Genomic DNA, 18591 nt, shown 5'->3' with positions numbered 1-18591 from the left:
TTAACAAAACACATAATGTTAAAATGAAGTTTAACGGGTTTAAGTGGATTTTTAATAGAAGCTATATTTTGACGGGTATTTTTTGTTTTAATTTTTTTTGTGAAATTTAGTTTTATATTTGTATTTTTTGTTATTATTTTGTGTTTGATATTAATTTAATTGATAGAATAGATACATAGATTTGCTAAAATAAAATAAATTTTATATTTGTGTATAAATTCAAAATTGAATTATTTTTACCAAATTTATGTATATATTCTATCAAATTAAATTAATATTAACACAAATTTGATTACAAAAAAAATTATAAAAACTAAATTTTTTTAAACAAAAAATATACCCGCCCTTTCAAAGGGCGGGTCAAAATCTAGTTTAAATCATTAAACTTCTTGTTAACTTTTAAATTGTGTTGGTGAATCCAGTAGAAAGGGCAAGGGAAAAGCTACACAATTCAAAGAATATAATCATTGAGACTAAGTTGACTTTACCTCACTGTAGATGAAGTTTATCTGATATCTCACCAACATGAAAATCTCATAACCATCAAACTACAAAAATTCCATTTTAGATTAACGTTTTAGATAATCTGTCTGATTGACTCTGTAATAATTTTACCCTTCACCTAAAAGGTAAAAAAAAATTGAATTTATTTCATCTTCTTGACTACAAAACTAGTGAAAAGTATTTGAGACTCAAACGAGAGAGTTAGGCTAGACTCCCATTGTGGTCGTTTTTTTTTCATTTCCTATTTTAGTTCTACTGGATGATTCTAAAAATTAGATAACCACAAATATTTTAAGATAAATTTAATTTTAAAATATTTATACAATTTAATAACCATAAGATTTATTTATATTAATTATTTGAAATTTAGAAGAGGAGTAGAGGAATTGTTTCATCGCCCTATGTCCATGTTCAACCAGCCAGATTTGAAGTTATTTAAAGATAGGGAATAATTCATCTTTGTAGTTTCTAAATTTAGACTTGAGAGACCTATTCTTAAGCAAGGAGAAAAAGAATAATGGAAAGAGGATCTGATCGCTTAGCTTTAATCACATGAAAAAATTGGCAATATGGGTCGTGGCCAAGTTTGCAATTTGCCCTTTGGATCCGTGAATGTTTTTTTGTTGTCTTTATGTGAAAACAAGTTCTTAACGTCTGAAGCGTAAAAGCATTATTATTTTTGTGTAGATAAATAATAAAGAACTTTGATTCTAATTTTGTTAAGCTTCTGAGAATCACAAAGACACAACTTATTTTCCTCTGGATGGTTTGCTTATCCATTTACTTTAATATGATTTCTGAATCAAAATCTATGCGTTTTTGACCACACACTTATCATATTAGTTTGTATTATTATTGCATAATGAGGGTTCAAAGTTAGTAGAGTTTGCTACCATGTGAATTGTATAGTCAGAAACAAACTTGTCAAGATCATGTTTAGAAGTTTAGAAGTTTTTCGTTTTTTTTAAGGCAAGTTTTATGATAAGATAAAAAAATACATGGAAAATCAGAAAATATAATGAAATGATGATTTCTGAACCGGACCGGTGATTTTGCATTGGTCCTGGATTTTACGCCTAGCCCAATCTATAACCTTGAGCTCTGTTTATCTTCAGTCTTATAGTTTTAATGGTTTCTCTAATTTATCTGGTCTAGGGTCTCCAGAACACTATTCTCTTATCGGGCATCCATACTGCTGAAACACGTCGCAGTTCATTGCATGTCTTATACAATAAATAAGACTTTTGTCTCTCCTTAAGGTGTCTACATCAGCAAGGAGGGAGGGACATTTTCTGACACGTGGCACGTTAATTATTTTCTGATTTCAAATGCTTTTGTTATTTCTAGCGGGCTGGGCCTATTGTTTTGTCTTTGTTTAAAAATAGATTTATTTTCGTTTGGGCTTCGTTTAATTTGTCTTTATATTACTGTTATACTAATTTTAACTAGGCTTTTAAGTTGTAGCCCGGTTTAACCATAATCTTTTTCATCTCTTAGAAACTGTAGGCCTACCGATTCCCTTTCACTTTCTCCTGCGATGTAACGATGTAGTTATGACCTTTAATCACGTTATCCCACTAAACTCACAACCACCCCTCTTCATTGCTTCTTTAATTACACATTTTAAAGCTTAATTTTGTGTATATCTACACCTTCTGAGAGCCCCCTGCAATTCCCTTACTTTCATAAAACCTATAAATATATCGCCCATGTTCTCTTTTAATGGACGATAGTTGGCAATTTCTCAGTTTTATTTCTCTGATTTGAGTGAGGCGGCTACAAACAGTCAGTTCAGGCAAGATGCCTATGTGTTTCTCGGAAGCCAATAAAGTAATGAAAAGAGGTGAGCTGATGGGTATTGATATGCTTATGATGGTTCCTATTTTTATTTGCAGTATATCAATGTTATATTCTTTTTTTCTTCTCAGGATAGACAAATCCAGGAATCAATTAATGTGCAACTATTCAACACCTTAAAAAAATGAAGTATCTAGCTTAATGTTTTGTATTTCATATGAAGGAGCAACCCTTACTTCCGGTTTGGAGAAATCCATGTTTCTATTAGATTTACGGAGCAAACCGTGTTTGTTGAGGTCGCTGAAACCGATTCCAGTGGAGAGTTTTGGGTTTTGCAATTACTAACACCTTATGGTATTGGCCAACACCAACACAGATTTTTTTTTCCAGGTCTGATTTTATTTCCATCCTTTTCAAGTATTACCTATATTAATTTCACTGTTTCTCTCACACATTCTTTCTCTACCATTGTTTCCACTGTTTCTTTTAGACAATTTGTGGGAAAATAAAAGGCATCAAAACCACCTTTAATAATGAGAACCAGACTGTTCAAACTTATAATGGTTTACCAATTAAATTTTGTGGGAACCGAAATTCGCACTGTCGATTTCCGTTTAAATAAAGAAACTAAGAAAACCCTAATTTCCCAGAGGACCTGGATATCTGCTAATTATCACACGTCAAGCAATCAGAACACGAGAATAACAAAGATAAGAATAAGAAATCGAAAAAAGAGAGCAAAGTAGATCTTATTCTGAATCTGTGTATGAGCGTTTACAACAAGGTATAAGCCTGGGCTCGAGAGCTGTCGGCGAGATTCCTAGTTCTAGCAACCCTAAGACGGCTAAACCTAACTGAGTCGCAGCTCGAAATAACAAAAACGGAAAATTGCCTAAATTGCTCTAAGTGCTAAGTTTGCTCTGAAAAAGTTCTTTTTATGCTCCTCGCCTAGGACTCCTTATATACTAGCTCCAAGGTTGGTTTACGCTTTTACTCTTCTGCCCTTAAGCCGTCATAGCATAAAAATGGAGATATTCCGTTTTTCCCGATCTTCACAATTATCTTCAAAACTTCCGTATTTATCCGCGAAAACTTGACATTTATCCTTCATTATGGACCAAGCGTAAACCGTGTTGCGGCTTACGGGCCTTTGGTTAAGAAATCGTAGGATGGACCTCGAGTCGTGTCTTAGGTCCCTATGGGCCGTCTTCCGACTCGACACGTTTATTACGATTTCTTTCGATAAAGAACGAACTTTCCGCGGTTTTTAATCCGCAAAGTTTGATCGATGATTTAGAATAGCGGAAAACATAGACTGAACTCGCTACGGTCATCGGGAGATAGCATTTGAAGGTTTGGACTAATATCGTATCGATGTTCGGAAGAGCCCGGTCGCTACGCAACGACCGAACTGTGGCTTGAGTTCGGTCGCCACGTAGCTACCGAGCGGGACGAGCGCTCGGTCGCTACGTAGTGACCGAGCTTGGTCACTACATAACGACCGAGCGGAACGGACGCTCGGTCGCTACGTGACTCGGTCGCTACGTGACTCGGTCGCTACGTAGCGACCGAGCTTGGCTCGGGCTCGGTCGCTACGTAGCGACCGAGTCTTGGCTCGAGCTCGGTCGCTACGTAGCGACCGAGCGGAACGGACGCTTGGTCGCTACGTAGCGACCGAGCTTTGGCTTGGACTTGGTTGCTACGTAGCGACCGGATAGCGTGCATGCGCGGTAGTTTTGCCATGATCGAGCTTGAGTTGTCTATTTCGAGCTTTCAAGGATAATTCTTCGTAAAAACTTCGTATTGATTATTTTTTACGAAAATTATATCTTTCTTTTTACTATCTTTTTCGGAAATACGATTTCCGAGGATTTTTCGGATTTTAATTCCGTCGTGACCGTTTTTGACCCCAACAAATTTCCAGGTTGAAAATCTCTGCTAAAAACAGTTCTTTGATTTAAGTTATGGTGTTTTACGTTACTTGGTTTTAACTGGTACCAACTCTGCAGAGCAACCACTGTGTGCGTAAGTGTGTTTGATATCATTGTTAGTCTGTTCCATGAGACATAAGTGCGTAGTGTTGTGGAGCCTAAGGTCTTTGTTGCAACGAACATAAAACCAAAATTAATATTCGTCTATTTCCAGTTATATTATCATAACAGCTTTCATGCTAACTTTACGCAGCATTGCAGGCCGCCTTTTCCTCAATGCAACCTCCGGAACACATTTCTACTTTTACCAAGAAAGTGTAACCAGCCAGAGCTTTCTACAAGACTAAGTATATTCAAACTAAAACTTTTGACAAAACTTGCTTCCTACTTGCGTACTTATACCAATACCCTGTACAACACAATTCTGCAAGGTTTTGTGGATCTGACATTGATAGCTCCTCCACTCCTTCCAAGTATGGCGGTGTACAGAAAATTGAGTTAGCAACAATTGTGGAGTTTATTGTCTGTGTCGTGAATTCACCACCTCAGGTATGTACTCTTAACTTAGTTAGACTGCATTTATTCGTCTCTGTTTTCTAAACTTATATGATGCATTCTATTTTTTTTTCATCTGTGGACGCAAAGGCGGTACGGTAGAATTCCACTGCACTGGCCAAGTCGATGACATTGAGAAAACTGACGGACCAATGCTTCATCATTAAAGCTTTGCTTACAAGGAGGTGGTGACTACCCTGGAAATGATATTCTGGATGCTGTGACTCTCACTATTAACCCTCTCATGTGATGGGGAGCAGTGGTTCACATAATACCACATGAAGTAACACTGCTCCAATTTTTGAAGGAAGCATGGCTGAGTCAGCAGTACTACCTGCCCAACCTGATGCATTTTTAGCACCCGAAAGGATACCACAGAGCCTGAGATCTCCAACCATAGAGATCCATGACAATATTAATATAGGTGAAGAACTAATTCCACACTGAACGTGCTAAGTTTGAGTCAATAATTTTTCTACATTATATAGATTGTCGTCTTTTTAGTTTGCTTGGTTATATACTTATATCATATATAAATACGTTGATCTCATTACTGTAGGAATTTTTTACGGCTCTAGCTATTACATATTCCTAAAATTGTTTAATTTTTTTAATTTCCAATACTTGATTCATCATCATAAATTTTTGGAATAGTAGATGTAGCTTCTCTTTTGATTAAACAACAAATATAGGACACCTTACTATTTTAGTTGTATACAAAACCAGACGTGAGTTTGCATTAACTTAGGGCATCTCCAATGGTGTACTCACCATTGGAATCCTTAGGTATATTATATTATATTTTTTTTCTAAATAATTAAGGATTCTAATCAAATAATTATGTCCAATGGTGTTATTCATTAGGAATCCTTAAGAATAAAAAAATAATAAATTTGAAAATATTTTTAATTTTTTAAAAAAAAATCAAAACATGTTAAATTGAAATATTTATTTATTAAATTGAAATATTTATTTAATACATGATTAAATATGAAATACAACAATTATTAGTTTTCATCACCAAATTTGTTCCAAATATTTTCGATCAAATCATTCTTCAATTGGTAATATGTTTCTGGTATCATTTTTAAACATAAGACTTTCAAAATTTAATCCGATTCAAAACCCTATTAAACTCCTATCGAATGATACCTCTATCGATTTGAAACCTTTATTACAAACGAAAGATACCCAAAATCGATTGAAACATAAATCGTGATGAAACCCGATTCGATTGAAAACCCTAATCCCCAATTCCGTAACCTAATTTGCGAAGAAAACCACATGAAACCCTATGTAAATCCAAAGAATCAGAGGAGAAAGAATATAACAACCCGTCGATTCATCAACCCTACCCGGAGAGAGCGAATCGCCAATCGCAGAGACAAACTTTTTTTTTCTCCTCTCCACTACAAAGGACACGAACACGAAAAACCCTTCACGCGATAGACAAAACTCAACTGCCACGTCAACAAGGATTCACGCAAAAAAAATTTTAGGAAAGGATTGATCCTTAAGCAATATGAGTTTAATATTAATATTATATGGTTAATAGTGAAGGATTTGTACTTTAGGATTTATTAAAAACCCCTGTTGTACATGCTCTTACTTTTACTGACTCAGGTTGGCTATGTGGAGAAGATAATTATAAAAAGAGAAAGAAAATAATAATTAAATATTAATACACAATCAAAACATTTTAGTTTTGTTTCGAAAATAAAAATAACAAAATAAAACAAACAAAAATGATTATTTTATGACAATCATAATCTGAGCTTGGTGAAAAGCTTAGTTAAAAAATAATAAATTTAGACAAAATACTTAATAAAATAAATATGAAATCAATAAAAACTAATAAAAACTAAAAGAAGAGAAATTCATTTATAATATTGCTTAACATGTTTTATAAAATCCAAATCAATTAAAAAAAATGAATCGCATGAAAAAAATGTTCATTTGGTAAGCAAAATCAAAGTTAAAGGAATTAACAAGAAAAAGGTTAATAACCATAGTTAAAGATTAATACATAATAAAAATATATAATATAAAAAATAAACAATAATAAAAATAAAAATAAAATAAAATAAAAATAAAATAAAATATAACTCAAAGTATATAAATTTTCAGAATAAAATAAAAAATGCATAAGAACAAAAAAGTAGGAAATTTAAATTTTATATTGCTTTCATATTTCACAAATAAAAAATATTACAATGAACCACACTGAACTTTTTACTACTAAACATAAGTTAAAGAGAATTAAAAAGAAAATGGTGGAAACCAAAATAATATATACAATCAAAACAAAGATTTTTTATTAAATCCACCAAATTGATGGGGTTCAAGCTGCAGCTTTGGCCTTGACAAGGTATGCTCTGACTAATAGAACTACGATCCCATGAAAATCAAGCGGAATAGCTTACATTTTTCTATGATTTCATTTTAATCATATTTCTTTTAGATTCAAATTAATTAACAGTAAAAAGTTGGCAAATCAAAATTGACAAAATATATGCAGAATTTAGATTTAGTAGGTTCTTACAATAATGATATTTCCCTAAGCCGCATAAAAATATTTCACATTCGAACAAAACATACGAACCCGGCGCGTAGCGCCGGAATACTACTAGTTTTTTCTATAAGTAGGTTTACTAGATGGAAATAATATTATCTTCTCAAGTATTATGTAAGACAAATTCCGGAGCATGTACTCTCGAGCATGTACACCCAGGGGTGGACCCACCGTATGACTAGTGGGGTCACCTAACACCACAAAAAAATGATAATATGTTGCTTTTGTATATGTAATTGTCAAAAGTTAGGTAGCATAGTTGGTAAATTATGACTTCTGGCCCCATAAAAACATGGATTCGACTACCACCAAAAACCCTTTGAATCTTTTTGAACCCAATCAAATTTATTGATGGGTCCGCCCCTATGTACACTGGAGCATGTATTCCGGAGTGTGTACACTTGAGCATGTACACCGGAACGTGCACCGGAGCGTGTACTCTGGAATGTGTACACTTGAGCTTCTACAACATAGTTTGTACACTAGAGCATGTACACCAGAGTGTGTATACATGACTACATGAGCATGTGCACTCGAGCTTGTACACTCGAATCATGTACCCCAGAGCGTGTAGACTCGGACATGTACACCAGAGCATGTATACTATCATGTACCCCGGATCGTGTAGACTCGGACATGTACACCGGAGCATATACACTCGAGCATGTACACCGGAGTGTGTACACGGAGCATGTACACTCGAGTGTATAAACCGTAGCTTTGATTTAGGGACTCATTAGATTGTGTTTGCGATCAACTTTCAGTGACTTTCTGATCTCTGTTTATTTTTTTATAAGTATTTCGATTGAAACCAAAGAAAGAAACCATTTTTGATTGTCTGTTTCTGAGTAATTAATGCATGTATTAGCCAACACATATGTGGGTTTCTTCTCTTTTCTCCTTCATCAGTTAGTATTACCCTTTTATTGCATCATTGTTAATTTCTATTATATTGTTGCTCTGGAGAAAGTCGATATTAAAGTTTTCCATTTGCAGATCAAATAGCATGAGCTTCCTGGGATATTAGTAATGGCGATAGGGCAGGTAGGTTCAACGCAAGGTGTAAGAGATAATTGAATCTTCCCATTTGCATGTGCTTTGTACTCAAAATGTCAATCTTCTCCGCTTTATCTATTTGCCTAGTTCTTGTGGTATGTGTAGAACCTAAATTATACACTAAGTATTTGATAGTAATCGGGAGTTTGATCTAGCACTACAAGAAAACAGCGGCATACTGAGGGAAAAAATCGTCGGTATGTCGTCGGAATACTGTTATTCCGACGACATACCGACGAAACAATCCCTCGGAAAAAACTCCTCAGAAATTCATTATTCCTCGGAAATCCCTCGGAAATTTCCGACGGAATTCCGAGGAAACTAATTTCCGAGGAAACTCCGAAGACAACCAGTTCGTCGGAAAAGTCCTCGGAATATACCGAGGGACGACTTCCTCGGAATATTTCGATGGATTTTCCGATGGTCCAATCCTCGGAAGTTCCGACGAAACGTTCCTCGGAATTTTCATCAGGAATTTCCGAGGAACGTGGCCGTCGGAAAATTCCGAGGAATCTTGCCCTCGGAAAATACCGAGGAACTGTCCCTCGGTATATTCCGACGACTTATTCCAAGGAAATGTTCGTCGGAAATTTCCGAGGGTGCATTTCCTCAGAATTTCGAAAAAAATTAATTTTTAAATTTTTTTTTTTTAAATTAAAGTTTTTGAAATTTAAATTCGAAAATATAAAATTAAAATTGAAAACATATTAGATAATATTCAAAGTTGTACAAATAAAAATAAAACATTCCGAGTTTTTGAAAAAAAAAAAACTACGGGTCTTGAATGTTCGGGAACACCTCGTTCGGGTACATCCTCTTCATCATCTCCATCATTTGCTCGTTCAGCCTCTTCTGTGTCTCATAGCCCGCCTGTTGAGCTGCCATCTGGGTCTCCAACGCAGATATGCGATCATCCTTGTCCTTCAACTGAGCCGTAAGTACTTCTGGATCAACATAGTGCGGTGGTGCAGAAGAAGGAGCAGCCGACCGGGAGCGACGACCCAAACCGACCAAACGTCTCTTCTTCTTTGGAACCGACTGAAATATTAAATAACCAAATTTAAATAATATAAAAAGATGATAAAATAAAAATCAAGAAATAAATAAATTGAACTTAAAAAAAAAAGAACTTACCGATTCAACTATTTCGTTGATTCGAACCCGGGACAAGTTGGTCGAAGCCGTCGAATCGTCATCATCGGTTTGAAGCTGAGACACTTCGTCTAGCACCTGAGTTTGGACCAGGCTGACCACGTCCCTCACAAAAGACCATCATCAATCTGGTCGGTCTTCTTGTTGGTATACGCCCTTTTCATTAGGGCGAGATCATCAACCGGCTCGCCCTCATTTTCTTCCGCCTTGAAAAAAACATAAATTAAAAACATTAGAAATTTGAAGAAATGCACAAAAAAATAAAATTCTGAAACTTAAATAATTGAAGAAAAAGCGGTTGAACTTACCATGCGATCCCCGAGAGTGGCAATAGATTGAGCACCCAAGTTATGCTTGTAGATGCCCTTCCCTTTACGGTCGCTCCTGCGGTTGTTGGAGTTGGTGGAAGAAGTTTCTTTCGTCTCTTCCTTATCCCAATGCGCACACAACACCTTCCAGACCGTGTCGTTCATTGACTTTGGGACCTTTTAATTAAAAAAAAAAGAAAATAGTTAAATAAATAAAAAATAGTTTAATAAATTAAAAAATTATTTAATAAATTAAAAACTACCTTGTTTATTTCCCACTTTTTCTTCCACTCGTACATTTGCTTCCCATAGTTGTCCATAACTTTATGGACGAAGTGGTGATAGATAGAGAGCGTATCATCGGAATTCCAGTTGAATTCTTGCTGAAAAAAAAACTGTTTAAATAAAAAATAGTTTAATAATTAAAAAATAGTTTTCATAAATCTCAAAAATTGTTTAATAATTACAAAAAATAGTTTTAATAATATTTAAAATGTTTAATAAATATAGAAAATAGTTTAATAATTACAAAAAAAAGTTTTAATAAATAAAAAATATAAGTAAAAAATTAGAATACTTACCGCAAACTGACGAAACCACAGATGCTGCTTCTCGGTAGGGAAGTCAGTGAAAGTCGGATGTCCCTTGTCGAGGGCCGAGTACATCATACGGTTGATCCATGCGCTGATCCCGTTCCCGGATCGGTTGAACCTAATAAAAAGAATAAATTATTAATAATGAATCAAATTTTAATGAAAAAATAAAAAGTTTAATTACCATGTTTGACCCCGTCCATGTGGATACGGAGTGAGATAGGGAAGATGGTCACGACTAGGCTGTCGAACCAACTCCGCAACACTCATCACTCCCGGAGGACCTGGAGGAGCAGGAGCGGGTGCAGCAGCGGGAGCGGGTGCAGCAGCAGGAGCGGGAGCAGCAGGAGCGGGTAATGGAGAGGGAGATGTATGGTAGGAGTTGTGGGGCGAAACGGAATCCTGAATATGGCTGGACGAACCCCGAGACTGGCTCCCCATACCACCCCGGCTACGACGCTGTCGAGGCCGGGTCTGATAATCATTAGACCTGAAAATTAAAAAGAACATATTTAAAAATTAGTTCTAATAATTTTAATAAAAAAAAACTGTTTAAGTAAAAAATAGTTTAAAAAAGAGTTTAAAAATAGTTTTTAATCACAAAAATATAAATAGTTTAATAAGTACAAAAAAAAGTTTTAATAAATAAAAAATAGTTTAATAATTAAAAAAATAGTTTTAGAAAATCCCAAAAATAGTTTAATAATTACAAAAAATAGTTTTAATAAATAAAAAATAGTTTAATAATTACAAAAAATAGTTTTAATAATATTAAAAATGTTTAATAAATATATAAATTTATATTTTATATATAAAAATACATAAAACGTTTTATAACCACAAAAAAATGATTTTAAATATTATATATATGATTTTTAATCACAAAAAAAGTTTTATAGATTTTAAAAATGTTTAATAAATATAAATGATTTTATAATGCAAAAAATAGATTTTATATACAAAAAACGTTTTCATATTATATATATAATTACAAATTGGATTTTTATAACCACAAAATTAATAAAAACTAAAAAAAAAAATCCAAAATCAAGTGAAATACTTAATCAAACTCGATTCTACACAATTCTACCATTCACCCTAACAAAAATCTATAAATCTCATTCCAAAATCATCAAATCTACTTAAAAACCATACAAATCTAACCTAAGAGAGTGGGATAGGGTTCATACATGAGGATTAGGGTGGAAATCGCGAGGGAGAAGAGAGAGAGCGCCGGAAATCGCAAGGGAGAAGAGAGGAGTCGCCGGATATCGCAAGGGAGAGAAAGTGAGGCGGAGAGAAATGGGGAAGAAGATCTGGTTCGACCTAATAAAATGACGCGTCCGACGGAAACTATCCGTCGGAATTTCCTCGGAATTATTTAATATATCTGTCGGAATTTCCTCGGAAATCATTAATTCAATTTTCGCGAAATATTTGGCGGCTTGGTTTACCCGGTTAAATGAAAAAATCCCGAGGAACCAGGTTTCCTCGGAAAACCCTCGGAACTTTTAATCACAAAAAAAGTTTTATAAATTTTAAAAATGTTTAATAAATATATAAATGATTTTATAATGCAAAAATAGATTTTATATACAAAAAACGTTTTCATATTATATATATAATTACAAATTAGATTTTTATAACCACAAAATTAATAAAAACTAAAAAAAAAAATCCAAATCAAGTGAAATACATAATCAACCTTGATTTCACACAATTCTACCTTTCACCCTAACAAAAATCTATAAATCTCATTCCAAAATCATCAAATCTACTTAAAAACCATACAAATCTAACCTAAGAGAGTGGGATAGGGTTCATACATGAGGATTAGGGTGGAAATCGCGAGGGAGAAGAGAGAGAGCGACGGAAATCGCAAGGGAGAAGAGAGGAGTCGCCGGATATCGCAAGGGAGAGAAAGTGAGGCGGAGAGAAATGGGGAAGAAGATCTGGTTCGACCTAATAAAATGACGCGTCCGACGGAAACTATCCGTCGGAATTTCCTCGGAATTATTTAATATATCCGTCAAAATTTCCTCGGAAATCATTAATTCAATTTTCGCGAAATATTTGGCGGCTTGGTTTATCCGGTTAAATGAAAAAAATTCCGAGGAACCAGGTTTCCTCAGAAAACCCTCGGTAATTACCGAGGAAATTCTGAGGAACCAGGGTTTGGGGTTTCAAAACATCGATTTTTTTTTGCCGTTTTTCATTTCTTATACAATTATAATGTATATCATTGAGGATTCTTTGTATAGATGATCATAAACCATGAAATAACAAAATTTCAAAAATAATTGTAAGTATTCCCTTTATCGTTTATTAAAGTGTATAAGTGTTTCTCTTATGTTGTGTGGTTTTCGTTCATGCAATCGTAAAAGTGTTTGTTATTGGGTAAAACACCAAAGTTTGACTTCATAATCTGGTTAAGACACTTAATGAAGGTTATATACGTGTTATTCAATCCGCAAAAACGTTGTTTTCGGTTAAAAACCCCTAGTTCCTCGGAATTCCCTCGGAATATTCCGAGGAAATTCCGAGGAAAATAATGGAATTTCCGAGAGAGTGAGAGGGAGGATGAAGATATGGAGTGAATGAAGAGGAAGAGGGGTGCTTGTATTTATAGTCGAATTCCTGCCGACAGACCGAGGAAATTCTGACGGAATTCCGATGCCAACGGCTAGTTTGTCGGAATTTCCTCGGAATTTTTAAAATCCCCCAACGGTTCTCCAACGGCTCTCTAACGGCTATAATATTTCCTCGGAATTCATCGGTTTTTTCCGAGGAATACAGTTTTTCTCGGTATTCCATAAGAATATTCCGACTGAATGATATTTTTTCGGAATTCCGTCGGTATATTCCGAGGAAACTAAATTTTGTGTTTCCTCGGAATATCCTCGGAAATTCCTCGGGATATTCCGAGGATTTTATTTTCCGTCGGAATGTCTGTCAGAATACCGCTATTTTCTTGTAGTGTAGGGAAGACAAAAGATGTAGGAAACAATATCTTTAGAACATAACGATGTTAACAGTTTCCAGTAGACAAAAATGGACTTTATTGATGAATAGGATCGAATACAATAAGTTGAACTAGATCGAATTACACAAGTGAGATCGGTAAAAGAAAGGATCTAAGAACATGATAAAACAAGGGTCGATGTATGTGTGTAGCTCTCTCTAGGGTTTTCAACGTGTCTCCCTCCGTGTTCCTCATTCCTCCTTTATAGTAAGTCGACCCCGTGATGTTCGTAACGGCTCCGAGATCTTCGTCTCTTGTTCCGCGATCTCCGACGATCTCGACGACCCTTCTTCGAACTCATATTCTTGTTGTGGGCTTCGGCTTTTCAGGGCCCATGCCTTTGATCGCGGCCCATTAGTATACGAACCAAAATTGGGTCCAATAGTATGGTTTTATCTAAAGAATCAATTGTATGAGTTTAATGTCTGGTATAGAGTTTAGACTTTAGTGTATAATGTTCAAGGTTTTAGTGTTTGGTTTAGGTTTATTTATTTAGGGTTTAGAGTTTAGGTTTTGGAGTTAAGATATCCTTAAAGTGTCATTTTGATTTTAGGATATAGAATCTATTTTTTAAGGTGAGAGTTTTATTTAGGTTTTGGAGAGTAATTCGACAATAAAACTTAAGCCTAGCTAATTAATTAAATTATAACTTTAGCTTTGATTTTTGCTTTAGAAGCGGAAAGGTTTCAATGGTGCATGCTATGATATATAATTAAGTATACATTATGGTATGTATTTATGTGTCCTACGTTGTACAGTACACTATGAATTATGCTAGATGTATGCTCTGATTTAGTTTCAGTGTATATTAGGTGTACGTTCTGGTGTACGATCCGGTATACGTTGGTATACGCTCTTGTGTTCAATAGGTGTACGCTCCTGTGTATACTAGGTGTAAGCTCCTTCATTCATTAGGTCTAGGCTCCGATGTACATTGTGATATAGGGTATACGCTAGCGTACACTCCGGTGTACATTGGGTTTAGACCTTAAAGTTTTAGGCTTTAGTGCTTGATTTAGTATATAGGCATAAGGCTTAAGGTATAAAGTATATGAAATATGGTTTAGTGTTTGGTTTAGAGTTTTAGTATATAGTTTAAGAGAACATACATCACAAACTTTCGCAACTTTTTCTTAAATCAATTTATTTTATCCACTCATTTAAATCTTTAACTCTCAGTTACTATTATATAACAAAAAAAACAAGTGTTAATGGAAGAGGAGATGCATCGATAAATAGATCTCAGGTTTTGAGTTTAGAGTTTAAAGTTTTGAGTTCAGCGTTTTTAAGTTAGGGTTTAGGGTTTTTAGTTTAAGGCTTATGTTTTAGAGTTTAAGGTTTTGATTTTAGGGTTTAGGATTATGAATTTAAGGTTAGAATTTAGGGTTTAGGATTTAAAATAGTGTCTCTAATGTATACTTATGATGAATACAAAGGAAGTAAATGCAAGCGAGGAACCAAAACTCTCGACCATGGCTATGAATGGTGACCAAGGAACAACGAGGAATAATGCATTCCCTGTTGCGATGAGTTGAGTATAAGCAAGAGAAGTGATGGGGTATGTGGAGACATTATGAGGAGGATGTGTTGAGGAGGGTTTGAGGTTTAGAGTCGACCATACAGGGCGTACAGGCCGTACAAGCCGTACTATTCCGGGTCGACCAAAACTTACTATCCTTACCCGAGTTACTTTGGAGAGTTACCTTGAGTATTGAGGAAGCTTATGACCATTGAAGGAGGACAGGAGACGCGGAGGAGACATGCTGGCACAGCTGTAAAGTGATCAGCATCTTGGAATATGCCAAAAGCGTGTGAGACACCCCATTGGCTAGTTCAAATGATCCGCTTCCGCTCCCTTCAGTCTTGACTACACATGCTTTACCTTATCTCTTATGTCAAAACCCTAGTCTTTCCTTTGCTATATATTGTAACTCTTGAGGATTAATGAAAACAACACACGAGTTTATCTCATAATCTCTCTATCTTTAAGTTATCATGACATTCATACACAATTCATTCTAAATCACTATCCATTCTCCTTTAATCTCTTCATAACGACTCAATACAATTCCTTTAATCTCTCTATTCTCTAAAATCATATTCCTTAACATTCCTAAAAAAAAATCACCATTCACAAGGAATAAATTTTTCTTCTTATTCCATACTTCCTTTTTTTTGTAGATAAATAAAAAACAAAGTTATTCCTTGTTAAATATGGGATGAAACAACCATTACTTTTCATTCCTGCAATTTTATTCTTCTACGTTCTTTTCTTATTTGTTCCTCTTGTTTCCAGAATGGTCACCAGTCGGACTCCTAGGTATGATTGGTGACCAAGAGAATGAGAAGGAACATCCAATTCCTTATGGTTCCCATAAAAATACACCATTCATAAGGAATATATCTTATTACATATAATCTCTCTCGACCTAAAACTTTCTAAAAGACAAAAATCATTATCATACACATTTCTTGCACATGAAATCCTAAAACATAAACTACAAAATTATACAAAAATAATAATCTAGGTCACAAGTAAAATATATCCCGCCTGCAGGGCGGACCGATTTTAATTTAATAGAAAAGATTGTTTAAGTTTAAATGACTGTAATTTCAATTATGAAAATATAAATAAAATAATCTATTAATTTAATTAATTTCATATTAAATAAAAAATTTTGGTAGTATCTAAACCTTAAAAATAGTTATATTTATTTTTGTTTGTTTCATAAATTATTTGAGTATTTTAGTCATTTGGTTTATTAAATAATTCTAAAAATGATTAATAAAAGTTATTAAAAAGGTAGGACTTAATATTTTATATTGTTTGGACACATAGATAGTAATATAATGTTATTTTTGTAATTATCTTAATGTAGTTCTTATATTTTCATTAATCATAAATAACATTTAATTAAATATAACACATGATTAAAAGTTAGGTCCAACACAATGTTCATATTTTTATAAAGTAGATTAAAGTTGTATACTGCATTCCTACTTGGATCACGTTTTATATTTTTATGATTTATTCGTTGTACTACAAAGACGTATAACGATGACAAAATGATTTTTGGTAAGATTATTGAAACTAAAATAGGCCAAAAATTTTAAAACCATATCCAAAATTAAGAAAGAAAAAGATAAAGTATATCAAAATAAGAAGTAAAATACTATAAATAGTTAATTTCGTTGTGATATATAACCTCAAAAAGGTAAGCTTATCCAAAGAAGATGAGTGACAACGAGAAGCTCAAAGGGAGACGAAGTGATGTCGTAGTCGGCCCACTCCCACCGCAATATCGTCTCCAATCACTTCTCTCTCAATTCATCTTTACCATATAATCCCGTTTTGTTTCATACGAGAGTATGGTCCACCATTTCATATGGGCTCACATTTTTCAGCTAAAACAAAACATCTTTTTCTTTATATATGGAGAATCTCGTACCAAAACTCGTGAATGGTCAAGTATTTTTCTTTATATATGGAGAATCTCGAACCAAAACTCGTGAATGGTCAAGTATTTTTTGTCAATTGTCATTCATTAGTATCTATAATGCTTAATCATATGCTTGGCATTGTAATAGAAACACTTACCACCAGCTAATGATCAAATTGATACGAATTCAAGTCCTGGAATGTTTTTTTCAATAAATATTTATTCCATCCGTTCTTAAAAGATAAATTTTTTTAGTATTTTCACATATATTAAAAAAATATATTAAACTATCATAATAAATACAGTATATTGTTTTCTATAATTTTCAATTTTCAATTTTTAATAACTTTAAACTAATAATAATTCAATAAAACCAATTAATTTTCTTGAAGTTTATAATTTTTTTATAGAAAATACAAAAATATATCTTTTTGAAATAAATATTTTTTTTAAAAAGTTTATCATTAAGGAACCTAAAGGAGTAGTTCTTTAAAATATCAAATCAAATACTTCCTTTACATTTTCCTTTTATTAATTATAAAGATCAGGATATATCCTAGAATAAATTTCTGACCTCATGGTTTTTGTACAAATATCAAGACGTGCACCAAAACCATTAACCACGTGTGACGTTTCAAGTTTTTTTGTCTGGCGACGTATCATCTACACAATACTAAAGGATAAATATGTAATTAATAATATTTTAAGCATGACTAGTATTTATAGTCGACTTCTCTTTCTTTTGGTAAAACCACAAACACAAAATCTTAAAAAGGAAGAATCTGTAGTTTTAACTAAAGTCTGAAACGAACAAAAATGTGCTACAAAAAGATTCTCCCACCTGTTATTCCACCGCCAAAGTTACCGGCGGCAGAAGTGACGGTGACGACGGAGGTGGTAGCCATCGCGAGTGTCCGTGACGACGGCGGTGAAAAGAAGGTGTGTGTATGTTCACCGTCGAAGCATCCAAGATCGTTCAAGTGTAGGTATCATCATCATGAATATCAATGGCTTCCTTCTTCTTCTTCTTCTTCTTCCTCTCCGTATTCTTCTTCTTCACTCCAAAAATGACACATCAATATGTAATCAATAACTATAGTTTTATATTCATGGGTATTTGTTAATTTAATTAAAGTATAAATCGTGCATGTTGTGATTTTTATTCATAATCAATAACCATAGTTTATATTCATGGCTAATTTGTCGATTTAATCGAAGTATAAATCTTGCATTTTGTGGTTTTCAACTTATAATCATCAGTAAATATAGTTTTAGATTAGTGGTTATTTGTTAATTTAATCAAAGTGCAAATCGTGCATGTTGTGATCTTTTATAGACTATCTTTGAATCATTATAAAAGGATGTTGTTTCCCAAAGATTTACAAGCCGACAACGGGAATACAAATAAGCGGTTACTATGGCTCCTGTATAATTAACTTTTTAATTATTATTATCTTTGAAAAATTATTATTATCTTAATTACAAAAGAAAGATGAAAAAATGATGTCACATGACTGATTAAGAACTCTTAACTAATCACCAAGTTACCGAGTTATGAAAAAGCAACAATTAATCGATGTAATTGGATTTACTTACGATCACTCAGTTTTCTTTTTTAGAAAAACATGGAAGCACATGAACTTTGATGTAATAACGGAATT

General features: G+C 33.8%; 1 protein-coding gene and 1 long non-coding RNA gene across 2 annotated transcripts; both read left to right on the top strand.

Annotated features, from left to right (window-relative positions):
* The first annotated feature begins 1017 nt into the window (after positions 1–1017).
* LOC106359964 lies at positions 1018–5392 on the top strand. The gene is made up of 5 exons (XR_001272658.3): positions 1018–2347; positions 2433–2691; positions 4494–4579; positions 4664–4781; positions 4878–5392. It is a non-coding gene; the product is annotated as an uncharacterized LOC106359964 (long non-coding RNA).
* Positions 5393–17746: 12354 nt separating this feature from the next.
* Positions 17747–18122, top strand: LOC106361467. The gene has a single exon (XM_013801210.3). It carries the CDS (start codon positions 17747–17749, stop codon positions 17999–18001), a length of 255 nt encoding a protein of 84 aa, XP_013656664.1. The 3' UTR covers positions 18002–18122.
* Positions 18123–18591: the final 469 nt, after the last annotated feature.

Source organism: Brassica napus, chromosome A5 (genome assembly GCF_020379485.1).
Source record: "Brassica napus cultivar Da-Ae chromosome A5, Da-Ae, whole genome shotgun sequence".
Classification (NCBI taxonomy): domain Eukaryota; kingdom Viridiplantae; phylum Streptophyta; class Magnoliopsida; order Brassicales; family Brassicaceae; genus Brassica; species Brassica napus.
The sequence above is the reverse complement of the archived record's forward strand: the minus strand, read 5'-3'. Positions and strand labels throughout refer to the sequence as shown.

Bases quoted from the DNA above. Each gene is read 5' to 3' on its own strand.
- LOC106361467 (XM_013801210.3), top strand. From the start codon at position 17,747: ATGTGCTACAAAAAGATTCTCCCACCTGTTATTCCACCGCCAAAGTTA.